The 13830-nt window shown below is 44.3% G+C and overlaps 1 protein-coding gene across 3 annotated transcripts in view; it reads left to right on the forward strand.

Annotated features, from left to right (window-relative positions):
- arhgef10la (Rho guanine nucleotide exchange factor (GEF) 10-like a) overlaps positions 1 to 13830 on the forward strand; it is a 139280-nt gene that overhangs the window by 13863 nt on the left and 111587 nt on the right. For 2 of the 3 annotated variants that reach the window (XM_082154997.1, XM_082154998.1), the window contains exon 4: positions 9100 to 9257. In XM_082154997.1, the coding sequence (XP_082011123.1) occupies positions 9100 to 9257 (158 nt within the window). Of the gene's footprint in view, positions 1 to 4229; positions 4253 to 9099; positions 9258 to 13830 lie in introns of those variants that run through there. The other variant, XM_082154999.1, reaches the window with a different exon arrangement.

A 13830-nucleotide genomic window follows, 5' to 3' on the forward strand; every position in this document is an offset into this window, starting at 1 on the left:
GGTCCACAGACTGGTAGCTGGCTTGTTGGTTATTGGGCTGAACTACAGAGCTAAAACTAGGTTTCTGGAGTGGCCTGGTACCAGAAGAGACCAGAGAGCCAAATTGAAATCTACCTTTTTTGGGCTTGAAGAGAGTCAACCCACTGGGCTGAGTTCCAGCCTGATAGCTGGCTTGTACTAGTTGAGGCCCACTGGACTGGCCGACAGACTGGTAGCTGGCTTGTGCTGGTTGTTGGTCAACAGGCTGGGCCACAAATTGGTAGCTGGCTTGTACTGGTTGGAGCTCACTGGGCTGGCTCACAGATGGGTAGCTGGCTTGTTCTGGTTTTTGGTTATTGGACTGAACCACAGAGCTAAAACTAGGTTTCAGTAGTGGCCTGGTACCAGAAAATATCAGGGAGCCAAATTGAAAACTATTTTTTTGGGGCTTGAAGAGGGTCAAGCCACTGGGCAGAGTTCCAGACTGGTAGCTGGCTTCCACTAGTTGAGGCCCACTGGGCTGACCCACAGACTGGTAACCGGCTTGTGCTGGTTGTTGCCCACTGGGATGGCCCACAGGCTTGTTCCAGGCTTGTTCCAGTAGTGGCCCACTGGGCTGGCTCACTCGTTGTGGCCCACTGGGCTGGCTCACAGGCTGGTAGCTGGCTTGTTCTAGTTGTGGCCCACTGGGCTGGCTCACTTGTTCTGGCCCACTGGGCTGACTTACTTGTTGCAAACTGGGCTGGCTCACAGGCTGGTAGCTGGCTTGTGCTGGTTGGAGCTCACTGGGCTGGAAACTAGCTTGTTCTGTTTGTGGCCCACTTGGCTGGCTCACAGATGGGTAGCTGGTTTGTACTGGTTGCAACCCACTGGACTGGTCCACAGACTGGTAGCTGGCTTGTTGGTTATTGGGCTGAACTACAGAGCTAAAACTAGGTTTCTGGAGTGGCCTGGTACCAGAAGAGACCAGAGAGCCAAATTGAAATCTACCTTTTTTGGGCTTGAAGAGAGTCAAGCCACTGGGCTGAGTTCCAGCCTGATAGCTGGCTTGTACTAGTTGAGGCCCACTGGGCTGACCTACAGACTGGTAACCGGCTTGTGCTGGTTGTTGCCCACTGGGTTGGCTCACTCGTTGTGGCCCACTGGGCTGGCTCACAGATGGGTAGCTGGCTTGTTCTGGTAGTGGCCCACTGGACTGGCCGACAGACTGGTAGCTGGCTTGTGCTGGTTGTTGGTCAACAGGCTGGGCCACAAATTGGTAGCTGGCTTGTACTGGTTGGAGCTCACTGGGCTGGAAACTAGCTTGTTCTGTTTGTGACCCACTGGGCTGGCTCACAGATGGGTAGCTGGCTTGTTCTGGTTGTTGGTTATTGGACTGAACCACAGAGCTAAAACTAGGTTTCAGTAGTGGCCTGGTACCAGAAAATACCAGGGAGCCAAATTGAAAACGATTTTTTGGGGGCTTGAAGAGGGTCAAGCCACTGGGCTGAGTTCCAGACTGGTAGCTGGGTTCTACTAGTTTTGGCCCACTGGGCTGGCTCACAGGCTGGTAGCTGGCTTGTTCTAGTTGTGGCCCACTGGGCTGGCTCACTTGTTCTGGCCCACTGGGCTGACTTACTTGATGCAAACTGGGCTGGCTCACAGGCTGGTAGCTGGCTTGTTCTAGTTGTGGCCCACTGGGCTGACTTACTTGATGCAAACTGGGCTGGCTCACAGGCTGGTAGCTGGCTTTTGCTGGTTGTGACCCACTGGGCTGGCTCACAAGCTGGTAGCTTGCTTGTGCTGGTTGTTGGTTATTGGACTGAACTACAGAGCTACTCTGGAGTGGCCTGGTACCAGGAAAGACTAGGGAGCCAAATTGAAAGCTACCTTTTTTGGGCTTGAAGAGGGTCAAGCCACTGGTCTGAGTCCCAGACTGGTAACCAGACTGTGTTGGTTGTTGGACACTGGGCTCGTCCACAGACTGGTAGCTGGTTTGTATTGGCTGCGGCCCACTGGGCTGACCCACATGCTGGTAGCTGGCTTGTCCTGATTGTGGGTCACTGGGCTGACCCACAGGCTGGTAGCTGGCTTGTTCTGGTTGTTGGACACTGGGCTGTGAGACTGCCTGCACTAGCTGTTGAATGATGGGGTTTGCCATACGCTCGTTGCTGGTTTGCAGTGGAATTTGGGAAACTACCTGTACTGGCTTGGGAACAGAATCACTGCTTTGCTTCAATGGCATAATGCCCATGCACAATGCACTACCCATAGAGCCATAATCACGACTCCCATTTACAGCTGAAGCAACTTGAGATCCCAGACTCTGGCCTCTAGTGTCAGAATGAGAACCAGGTTTTCCACTTGTCACTGGACCACCTGAAGAGCCAGTCCGTGAACTATGGCTTCCAGTGTCATATCCTCCCTTAACTGCAGTATTATAAAGGTTCTTGAAACCCAGGGGCCTGATTGGTCCTGCAACAGCTGGGTTATACCAGCTGTAGAAACTTTGTAGCTTAACATCTGCTTCAGGGCTATAATATCCAGGATAGCTTCCATTGGTTATAGAGCTATAGCCATAAACTACAATAAAAAGACAAAAGGGCATCATTAAAATAGTATTGAAAATTAATTTGCCTAATTCAACTGAATAAACTTACCAATCACAATACTGCCATGAACAAGGCTTAGTATTGCCAAAGAAAAGCTGAAACAAAAATTATTTTTAGCAACTGGTAGAAAACTTAACTAACAAACAGATATATTAAACCAAAACAACATACTTTAAGATTTGCATAGTAGTATAACCCCTATCCAGCCAAAACTACCATCAGCCACCCTCAACTCACCAACTTTTAACTATGTAGAATTTTTTACTGAACTCGTCTTTTTATGGTGCCTGACTCACCAATCACGATCACCCATCACAGTTTAATAGATTATTGTCTTAGACCAATCAGTTGTTGCAGGAACCAGATCGTTATTAGTTTCAGGTGTCACCATTTTCACATTATGGTAAGTGATATTTGTTTGGTGTCATTAGGAGACCCTCTTAAGATTATTCTCTATTATTGTCTGCTGAATTAATGTTTCCACCATGAAGTTGTCAATACTGCTGCAGATTAGAGCTATCAATAGCCTTTTCCATTGGTGGGGTGTGTGTCAGCACTGTTTACATAGACGTGCTGCTGCTATTTCAGCATCTGACTCAGTTTGTACTGCATTCAGTATTTTATTCCTGTGTGAATACACTGTAAAAAAAAAAATATCCTAATTTAACGGAAATAAATTGAGTGGATCCAAATGGCTTTACAAAGGAAATTGTGAGTAGAGATGAGAAAAGCACACATAGTCTTTAAGCTCATACTTCCCAAAAACCACCCATCAACTTTCATAAACTCACTCATGGTATACAACCATTTTAAAGTACTGATTACATGCTGTCTGATCAGAATGTGCATTTGTTATTCGGAGTTGTGCAAGAAATCCCTATATTGAGAAATTTGAAAGAAAAAGCAGAACATGGAGAAAAGGGTCTGAAAGTACTGGATGCAATGCGATGCAAAGCATGCAATGTGTGGAAAACACATTAAAATATGGAATTTTGTCAAATGTGCATTATGGAATTGTATTATGAAAACACCTTGCTGAGAGGTGCCATCATGCACTTCAGTGTTGAAAAGAATGACAATATATTATCAAAGTGCTCAATTGTTGTTGAATTAGTTGGACAGCATTTCAACATTTTTAGTTTACATTGTCCCATACAACGAATGCTAACGGCCTTAACTGCAGTCAACAGCTTGAAGTATCTATGCTGTTAAATAAAAAGTCTGTAGACAAATGTTGTAACTTGTATGCAATTATGGCAATGTTTGCAATAAGTGTTACGTTGGACTGAGGAATAACCCTAAAAACCAACAAGTTGTGCAATACAGAAAAGGACCAGATACAGAAAATGCCACAGTTGTGTGCACAGCTGCATTTAGGCATTAGAGTGGTTCTATAAAGGAAAGTTAAGGGATTTGTTCAAATGCAAGAGGGTCATTATTGGTCATGTGAATGTGACCGTAAGTCACAAGTATAGCCAAACATGTACACACAATGGGTGCTTCTCAAGACTCAAATTGATGCTTCCTCGTTTCCTCGCTCCTCCATCCTCCAGCCCGTGACCCGGAAACCAATCGAATTCAGCCATCTTGAAGGACATCTCAATTCTCTAATTGCACCACAGAGGAGGCGAGGAACGAGGAGTGAGGAAGCTTCCAGAGGAGCTATGAGCGAGGATGCACAGGTATATCCTATGCGGAAGTCTTTCTTGTCGAGAAACCTGATGCAAGTATAAATTCTCCCCCCTCTTCTCTTCTGTCACAATAATTGTATTTTATGCTTTACCTTTGGAGTTTAAATAAATCATATATCACACATATATCAACAGGGCATCTGGCTTTATCTTTATTATTTATTAATTTCTTAAATAACCAAACTTTAACATAAGGGCAGATCCTTTGAGCACAGCTGATGACGCTTTGAAGTGACGCTCGAGTGACTGGTTTCTTTCCTAGTGTGGCAAAAGCCGTCAGGTAGGAGGAGTTACAAAGTAACAAAGGAAACAAGAATCCTATAGTCGATTACACACAAGGTCTCAATCGCATCGCAAGTACAATAAAAAGAGAAATAAAGACGGAGATGGCCAGAGGCTTTCGGATTTCTAACCCCCCACTCAATACTCAATGCCAACAAAAATAAAAGTACAGTTACACTTTTGTAACTTAAATAAAAAGCAATTACATTCACAATAATCAAAATAAACTAAACAAAAGTAAATAATTCACGCAAAAAGGAACATACAAATAGAAAATCAATTCAATAACATTATATAAACAAAAATACAAAACAAACTCAACCACAGGGACTGAGGGGAGGAAACAAAAATGGCCAGCTTACTTAAACTTAGCCTCCCAGCTAACTCACACTAACGCAGTGCTGTGTCAGTGACCTCAACACACAACACCACGAACAAAAATAACAAAACGGACTAAGGTGAGATCCAGGCATAACTGGAAGATAAAACTATAACAAAACAGCAGTGCGGTCATGTCACTTGATGTACATTTGGCTTAATTTAAAAGTACTGGAAACCCCTGACGTGCAGTGACATGCCGAACATGAAACAGGAAAATTACTCATAAAACTCATTAAAAACAAACAAACTCCCATCATACGTACCGAGACAGAGAGATTCACCATGCTGAAATACACATGGTCACTCGCCACACAGGGTTACAGCTACTTACATGCTCATGACTAAAAATACGCAAGTTAGTAAGCCTCCCCATTTAATGGACAAAAGTCCTTTTTGACACAGGGAGACTAATGCCGAGTTCACATTCCACGATTTTCAAAGTAGTCAGGTCACTGTTCTTTTCACACTGTGTGACTCTCTGGGGTAACATTAATTTGCTGCCATGCACTATGGATCGGCGACAGGAGGTTTCACACTGCATTCTGTCTGGTCCGCAAACTATGTTTCACAATGAAACACACGCGAGAAGTGATAAGGAAATAACGCATGTTCTGGCGCGAGAAATTCTTATTAAAAATGATAGCCCACAAGAAGCTTGCGATTTAAATTGCCTCTGTGCTGATTTGCAGCGAAAAGGAGAAGAACAAAAAAGATTATGCTGGAGGAAATGATTGGGGAGATGCGGGGAGCAAGGATTGTGTGTTCTGCAAAGAGAGTAAAGAGCTAAATAAAATAAATAATTTTGCAATGTGCTGCTGTTGCTGCTGGTCAAGCAAATGTTTGTGCTTTGTTTCCATTTTATATAATTGTAAATATATCTATTAAAATAGTGATATTCTGGTCTATAACTCCTCCCCAATCATCCCGCTGCCCAGTATCTTGCTCTCTCATTGGCTGTATACATCATCGCCGATGTAGTTTTCAGTCAGAACAAATTCACACAGCAGGATTTTGAATCGTTGGCGTCAGCGACTCGTCAGCGATTGTCTCAGATCGCGTCTTTGATCGCGTAAATCTAACGAGCACAGATTTGCCTATGATTTCGGGCATTTGTTTGGCGATCTCCCAAAACCTGTCGGCGAGCGAAAATCGGGCTTAAAATCGTTCACTGTGAACTTGACATAACCTGAAAGCTTAGTGCACAGCTAATGGAAGGATACTCAAACTGCCATCCCTCGTTTGCAATGCTGAACATCAACAAAAAGGGGCAGTCCAAAGGATGATGCATCCTAAGCAACCAAACACTTCCCTTTTTTATACTCTAAGGCTCCAATAGGTTCATCGAACTTACATAATACTGACCAATCATAATGTGGTAAAAACACTGATTGGTTCACAGGCGTTGGTGACACCAGCCAATCGTACCGGGGTTATACCTCACCGGGCTACATCAGTAGCCTTCCCTCTCATCCTAAAGGGGTGGAGCTGAGACTCGAGGAAAGGAAACGAGGATGAACAAATAAGAAATGAGAAGCACCCACTATCTATACCCCTGAATCTAACCCTAATTTAACCCTGAATTCAGAGGGAAATGATTGGTGAATAGCACAGAAGCACCTAACCCTGGTTGTAAGCAGGTTTGACCAATAATTAAATGTAACAGTAATAGCCATAGTCACCAGGGAATCGTACTGGTTCCCTGGAATGGATAAAGTTATCCAGACTCAGGTATCCTTGTGAGAGTTGTGTCAAAAGTTGGATAAATCTGTTCAGACTGTTACCGCCCTCGTTCAGTAAAATGGGGATGGACATTGTTGGCCCATTTGACACAGCTTGGGACTGTAAGTATGCTATCTACCTTAAAGGGATAGTTCACTTTGAAATACAATTTTGGTATGTTTTAGCTTACCTCAAGGGCATCCAAGATGTAGGTGTCTTTTTTTCCGCAGTAGTTTCAATTTTGATATTTTTAGGTCAAACCGTTCTTGTCTGTCAGTCATATAATGCAGGTCGATGGTCACTGTCTCAAAGAGCATGCACAGAGTCCAAATTAAACTAGATGTCGCATTGGCTACTGCGAAAACCGTACTAGCCAATGCGACATCTAGTGTATATATCTATACCCGCCCGCGCTCTCAGATCATTTGGACGCAGCTGTGTTCAAGAGGTAAAAACGATATAAATACTGTTCGTTTTCTCACACAAACCGCTCGTTTCGTGTCTTAGGCCATCAATGTGTACTTACGATGGGGAATTGTTTAATTTGGACGATGGGGAATTGTTTTAATTTGGACTCTGTGCATGCTCTTTGAGGTGGTGACCATAGACCTGCATTATATGACTGACAGACAAGAACGGTTTGACCTAAAAATATCAAAATTGAAACTACTGCGGAAAAAAAGACACCTACATCTTGGATGCCCTTGAGGTAAGCTAAAACATACCAAAATTTAATTTCAAAGTGAACTATCCCTTTAATTGATTACCATTCCAAATGGCTGGAAGTTGCCTTTTACATCGTTTGTGACCATGGGGGTTGTGACTGACTTTCTCAACAGCGTCTTTAGTCACCATGGATACCTGGTAGAGTTGGTTACGGATAATGGGCAACAATTCACTTGTATTGGCGACCTTTCTGCGAGAAAGAGACAGTACTCCAGTCCACAACGCTGTGTATCATCCAGTGGCGAATGGTGCCATAGAACGCTTTTAACAGGGTTATTAAGGACTGCGTACAGTCAGCTATAGTACAGTCAGTCTAGCTAAGCCATGGAAGCGTACTGTTACTGACTTTCTCCAAGTTTAACGTTCTACTCCACGTGCCACCACGGGAGTTTCACCCTTTGAATTGCTCCATTGGCAGAAGATGAGGACAAAACTGAATGTTACCCTTCATCCTCCAGCCAGCACTCTCCGGCCAGCGGCTGTTCGCAAGCGAGTTGTTCATAAGCAATCTCAGATGAATCACTACACTGACGCAAAACATAGCGCACAACTGGTTATCCTGAAAAAGGGGGACAGGGTGGGGGTGTGCAAGACCTTTCATGTTCCGAAGGGACACTGCAAAGTTTCCGACCCCTTTGGAATTGAGGAACTAGAGGGTCCAGATACCTACTTACTAGAGGATGGAAGGAAATGGCTAAAAGATTTTGAGATGTAAATGTATAGTTTACATTAGTTACATACATTGCCTATACGTTGGTTCTGTTGCCTGTTATAATTAAGATAAGCTTGGTTGTTTTGTTTTCTGTTTAGGAAGTTCGTAAAGTAAAAAGTAATGTACTAATGTTAAAATAATTGTAGGCCTACTTCCATGGATACATTGTGTAATTGCTTGGTATGGACATTTTGTCATTGTTATTTCATTATAATTAGTTGTAAGATTAAGGTAGAGAGACATTTTTTTTTTTTTTGTCTTGGGGGATGTTGTCTACATAGACTGTTATTACAAAGAATTAACATTAGGGGGAGATATAGGACTAAAGAAGGTGAGCTCATTTATATTTGGCATTTGGCATGTTTACCTTATTGCATCATGTGAAGTGCATCTCTGCTCTTGAAACGTGTGATGACGTGTCATTGGAGGCAATAGATGATTACTCTTAAAAGCAAAAAAAAAAACAAAAAAACCTGGAGTAGACTGTGGAGATTATATGCTGAAATACATTTCAATGACCAGAAGCTCTGTAACATTTTGAAGCATGAAAGCATTATTCCATGAACAGAATGATTTTTCATCATATTCTTTCCTGTTATGGTAAACCTTATAAAGAATATATGCCTTTTTTCATATAGCACAGCTCATAGATAAAATAAGTTAAATGAAGTTGACTTAAGCAATACTAGCTTTAAATAACAAACATTTATTTAAATTTAATTAAATTCTATATAAAATAACTCATATTGCACTGGTTATCCTACTCTCTACTTATACTTTGAATACTGTACCACATTTCCATTTTCACTCTACACAAAACACTGTAGCATTCATAATGGGAAAAAAGTGCCTTTTGTAATACTGACTATATGAGGCTGATGGAATCTGAACACTTTCCCTTCTCCTACCACCCACCACCCACCACCCAGTCTTAGGCTTGAGCTGATCTCAGCTGATCTCAGTATCAGTGATCATGAGGTCAGCAATAATATGGCTCTATTTTTGGGGAATGTTCCAGAGATCAAGCTTTCACAGACTCTGCTGCACCAGAGGACTTAAATGAAGAGGAAGACCAGACTTGCACTGCGGTGAAGAAGACCGAGAGGGAAACTTGCTCTATTAAAACTAACACAGAAACAGAGAATAGCAGACACAGCCCAGCACAAAATGCCGAAGGTAAGAGACAAAAATCAAATGTATTACAGCTATAGCGTTTATATAAAGTAGTGTACAATGGGGCTTAAGGCACACCTTAAGAAATATGTGCTTTTCAATACTCCCATATGGTTGGTTGCAGAAAAATATGTTTTTATTGAACATTGACAGAGCAACAGATTTTGTGTTAAAATAAATCATAAAGGTGTATTGTTTGTTTAAAAATCGTATAAATTTATAAGGTGGGCCTTTTTACCCTTAGTTAATACTTGTTCAAAACAATCACTTTAGCAAAGTTTGTAGCCTACTATTTTCGGTTTATTTTGATAAATAAAATAATTCATTTTTGTTCAATAAATATACTGTCATTAAAATGTTTATTAAAAACTAAATTACTTTAAAAGTAAAGATTCTGAAAGCATTGAATGAGATCCCATAATAAATTATTATAGCTTTAGAGTAGTAACAAATACATATTACATTTTATTATATCATATAATTAATAAAACAATTTTTATTTTATTTTTTTATATTATGGTTTAATTATAAATTTGGTGAATATTTCTAAAGTGGATACCCAACTTAATATAGGGTATAGGCTACCATCTGAATCTGAAGTCAGCCAGCTATTTTTATCATGTTAAATATTGTGCCTTTTGCCCCAACAGCAGAGGAGCTTTTTACCCCAAATACCATACTGTTACATATTCTTCCGTTATTGAAAATCTGTTGCTTTAATTACCTTGAACAAAACCTGAAAATTAGAGATGCACCGATAATCGGCCGACAAAAGCATTTCTTTTCATCGATAAAAGCAATTGATTGTTTAAAAACAGCAGTGCCAATTACAGTATATCCTGTCAATCAAAAGGGTGCGGTAAAATACAACTCACTGTGTGTGAAGAAAATCTCTCGTGTTGAGTTAGTTAGGGCAAGTTAATGACAAAAGCGAAAAAAAGCTACATCAAATCAGGCTCTATTTGACCCTATGAATCACTCGTAGTTCCAGCCAGGGTTGCCAGATCTGCAGTTTGTCCCTATAGCCAGAGTGCGAATTACCCCACCATAATTGGGGGGTACTGCTCCTTCACTTCTTCTATGACCATCATGGTCCACTACCATATCAATCCCCACCGTGATCGACAAGTGCAACGAGTTGTGCAACACACATACAAGGTCTAAACATGCGACAAACTGATAATCAGTAGGCTACAGAATATCTCATTGTTATTATATATCCAAAAGAGAACTGTTTTGATCAACTCCCAAAAGTTAGAAGTTAAGTGCACTGAAATACCATTATAATTACTAGTAAAAATAATACCTTTACAAGAAGCCTACTGCCTATTTCAGGGTTTTTCCTGGCTCAAAATGAGGCGGAGGTGGTAAAATCATAATAATGTATTTTAGTAATAAGACAATTAAATGTGTATTTTTTTTGTAGATCACCATATAGCCTAATGTGTTTCCCACATTTTTTTGTTGGTGGAGCTTGGTAGCCTATCTCTAGGGGGGTCCGGGGGCATGCTCCCCCTGAAGAAAATTTTGTACATTTTAAAGATAAATTCATTAATCTGGTGCACTTTGAGTCACCCGAATCCACTATTAAAAATAAATAATCCACCCGCAAACAATAGGTTACTGTCGTAACCCCGGTTCTCTGAAACATCGAGTGGAGAGATCCACCTATGGGAAGGGCATCCGTACCTGACCTCTGCAGAAGCATCCAATTGCACCAAGTCTGGCTAGACAGACAGAAGCGCGCAGCCAATGCCAGGTAAGGCCACACCCCCTTACCTAAGGCATATAGCTGTCAGGCGCGCTGCTATTCCTCAGTAAGTATATTCGCTTCTCGTGCGGCAAGCGGGGCGAAGCTGGTGGATCTCTCCACTCGATGTTTCAGAGAACCGGGGTTACGACAGTAACCTATTGTTCTCTTTCATCATCTCGTTTCGAGATCCACCTATGGGAGAGACATGGACAGCTCCCCGATTGCCCAATACACTCACAGTGAGGTTCTGAAGGCCAGAGAAGGACGGTCACCTCAGAGAGGCGGTGCCTGACACGTCCCACAAACATGACCCTGCAAGGGTGACGCCACGCTAAACTGCTGTGGACAAGCAGGGCATGAAACATGCATGAGACCCATACATGATAATGGCCCCCGCACCACCAATGCACATAGCTAAACCCAAGAAGGAATGCGAATGCTTGGTGACAGGAATGAACATGGCCAGCCGGCCCATTCACTCTTCGTTGGTTAACCCAACGGGGCTGTGGGAAAGGGCTAAGAGGACCCTACCCCTAGGACCGAATGTGCCACCGAGGTTCTGGTGACATCCAACCGGTAGTAACGCTCAAAGGTATGAGGAGAGGCCCAGCTGGCCGCGGAGCAGATGTCTTGCAGTGGCACTCCCCTGAACAAAGCCCAAGAGGCGGCTAAGCCCCTTGTAGAATGAGCTCTGATGCCCCCTGGGGGCTGCACTCCCTTTGCTTCATAAGCCATAGTATAGCGTCCACAAGCCAATGTGAGAGGCATTGCTTTGAAATGGGACTCCCCTTGTGCGGGGGAGCCCTTGAAACAAAGAGCTGGTCGCTCTTGCGGAAAGCACTGGTCCTGGTCATACATGCTTGCAGAGCGCGACCGGGACACAGAGCATTCAGCCCCTGATCCTCCGAGGAGGCAAAGGGTGGAGGGTGAAAAGCGGATAGCTCCAAAACCTCCGAAGTGAACACAGGGAAGCATTTCGGCATGAAGGCCGGGTTAGGCTTTAAGGGAAACCTTATCTCCACTTAAGGAGAATTTGGCGCACGAGGGTTGAACCGAGAGTGCACGTAGCTCACTGACCCGTTTAGCAGATGCCAAGGCCGAGAGCAAAGCTGTCTTGAGGGACAGCAGCTTAAGGGAAATACTTCCCAGAGGCTCAAAAGGATAAAGAGACCGCGCTTCCAGCACCATGGAGAGGTCCTACCCTGGAACAGATCTCCTGATGACCGGCAAAGAGCGGCGTGCACCCTTCATAAAACTGCGGGTTAGAGGGTGCTGCCTGACGGTGAAGCCCTCAAAACCCACATGACAGGCTGAAAACGCAGCCAGGTAGACCTTAATGGTGGAAAAGGACCTGCCTCTTTCCATGAGGTCTTGCAGGAAACACAAAATATCAGGCACCGAGCACTGATAAGATGTGAGACCACGCCCATCACACCACCCTTCGAACACTTGCCACTTCCAGCCATATAGGGATCGTGTGGAAACGGCCCTGGCATTCTGAGTGGTGGCGATTACACGCGGCGGGAGCCCCAGTGCATTTAGGTTCGTCCTCTCACAGGCCAGGCCCAGAGAGTCACCCTGTCCGGGTGGGGGTGGTAAATCTCCCCGTTGGCTTGGGACAGTATGTCCGTGCGAGGGGGGAGGCGCCATGGCTCGGCGTACAACAGAGGGATTATCTCTGCCAGCCACGGGGCTTTGAGCCACCTGGGTGCTATCAGAATGAGAGACAGGCCGTGCCCTCTCACCCTGGCCAGTGTGAAAATATCAGGCACAGGGGAGGAAAACCATACAGCAGCACTTTGGGCCATGGGTGGGCCAGTGCGTCTGCCCTGAGGGGCGCGTCCACGTCCTTTAGTCGAGAAGAACATAGGACAATGGTGGTTTTCGCGCGAGGCGAAAAGATCTACGGCTGCCTGTCTAAATCTCATCCATAACATCTCCACTATCTGCGGGTGAAGACGCCAATCCCCTTAGATTGGGTTTCCCCTCGATAGCAGATCCGCGCCTCTGTTCAGAATGCTCGAACATGAGTCACGCGTAATGACAGAAAAACCCGTCTGCTCCACACCAACAGCCTGTAAGCTAGAGCGTGGAGTTTCGACGAGCGCATGCCGCCCTGACGGTTGATATAAGCCACTGCCGTGGTATTATCGCACCGTACTAGAACGGGATGTCCCTGCAGGCGAGGCAGAAAATGATTCAGAGCTTTCCAAATGGTAAAAGCTCTAAATAGTTAATGTGCGCTGAACGTAGTCTGCTCAGCCACAGACCGTTCACCATTCTGCCTTCCTGGGTGGTTCCCCAGCCTGTTAAGGACGCATCTGTCGTCACAACTTTCCGCATCGTAACCGTCCCAAGGGGGTTCCCCGAGCGTAAAGTTCTCGCTCTCCCAATGGCGCAGGGCCGCCGAGCAGGCGCGCGTCACTGTTACCGAGCGGCAGAGATCGCGAATCGGGCTGAAATGTAGTGACAAAACCCATTTCGTGAACGCTCTCATTCTCAGGAGACCCAACGGCACAACTTGGATAGATGAAGCCATGAGACCCTGCAGCCTGAGGCATGTGCGATATTGTACTCTCGCCCCTTCTCTGAACTGAGACAGACAGTTCATCAGAGAGCGAACACGCTCTTGAGAGAGACGCGCTCGCAAGGAGACTGAGTTCAATTCCAAGCCCAGGAAAAAGACATTCTGACTGGGAGTCAGATTGTTTTTGCTCGCATTCACCTTGAACACGAGGGATGTGATGTGCGCGAGCACCCGGCCGGTGTCCAGCGACACCTTCTCCTTCGATTTGGCTATGATGAACCAATCGTATATGTAAT

Source organism: Leuciscus leuciscus, assembly GCF_965113295.1.
Source record: "Leuciscus leuciscus genome assembly, chromosome: 23".
NCBI classification, from domain to species: domain Eukaryota; kingdom Metazoa; phylum Chordata; class Actinopteri; order Cypriniformes; family Leuciscidae; genus Leuciscus; species Leuciscus leuciscus.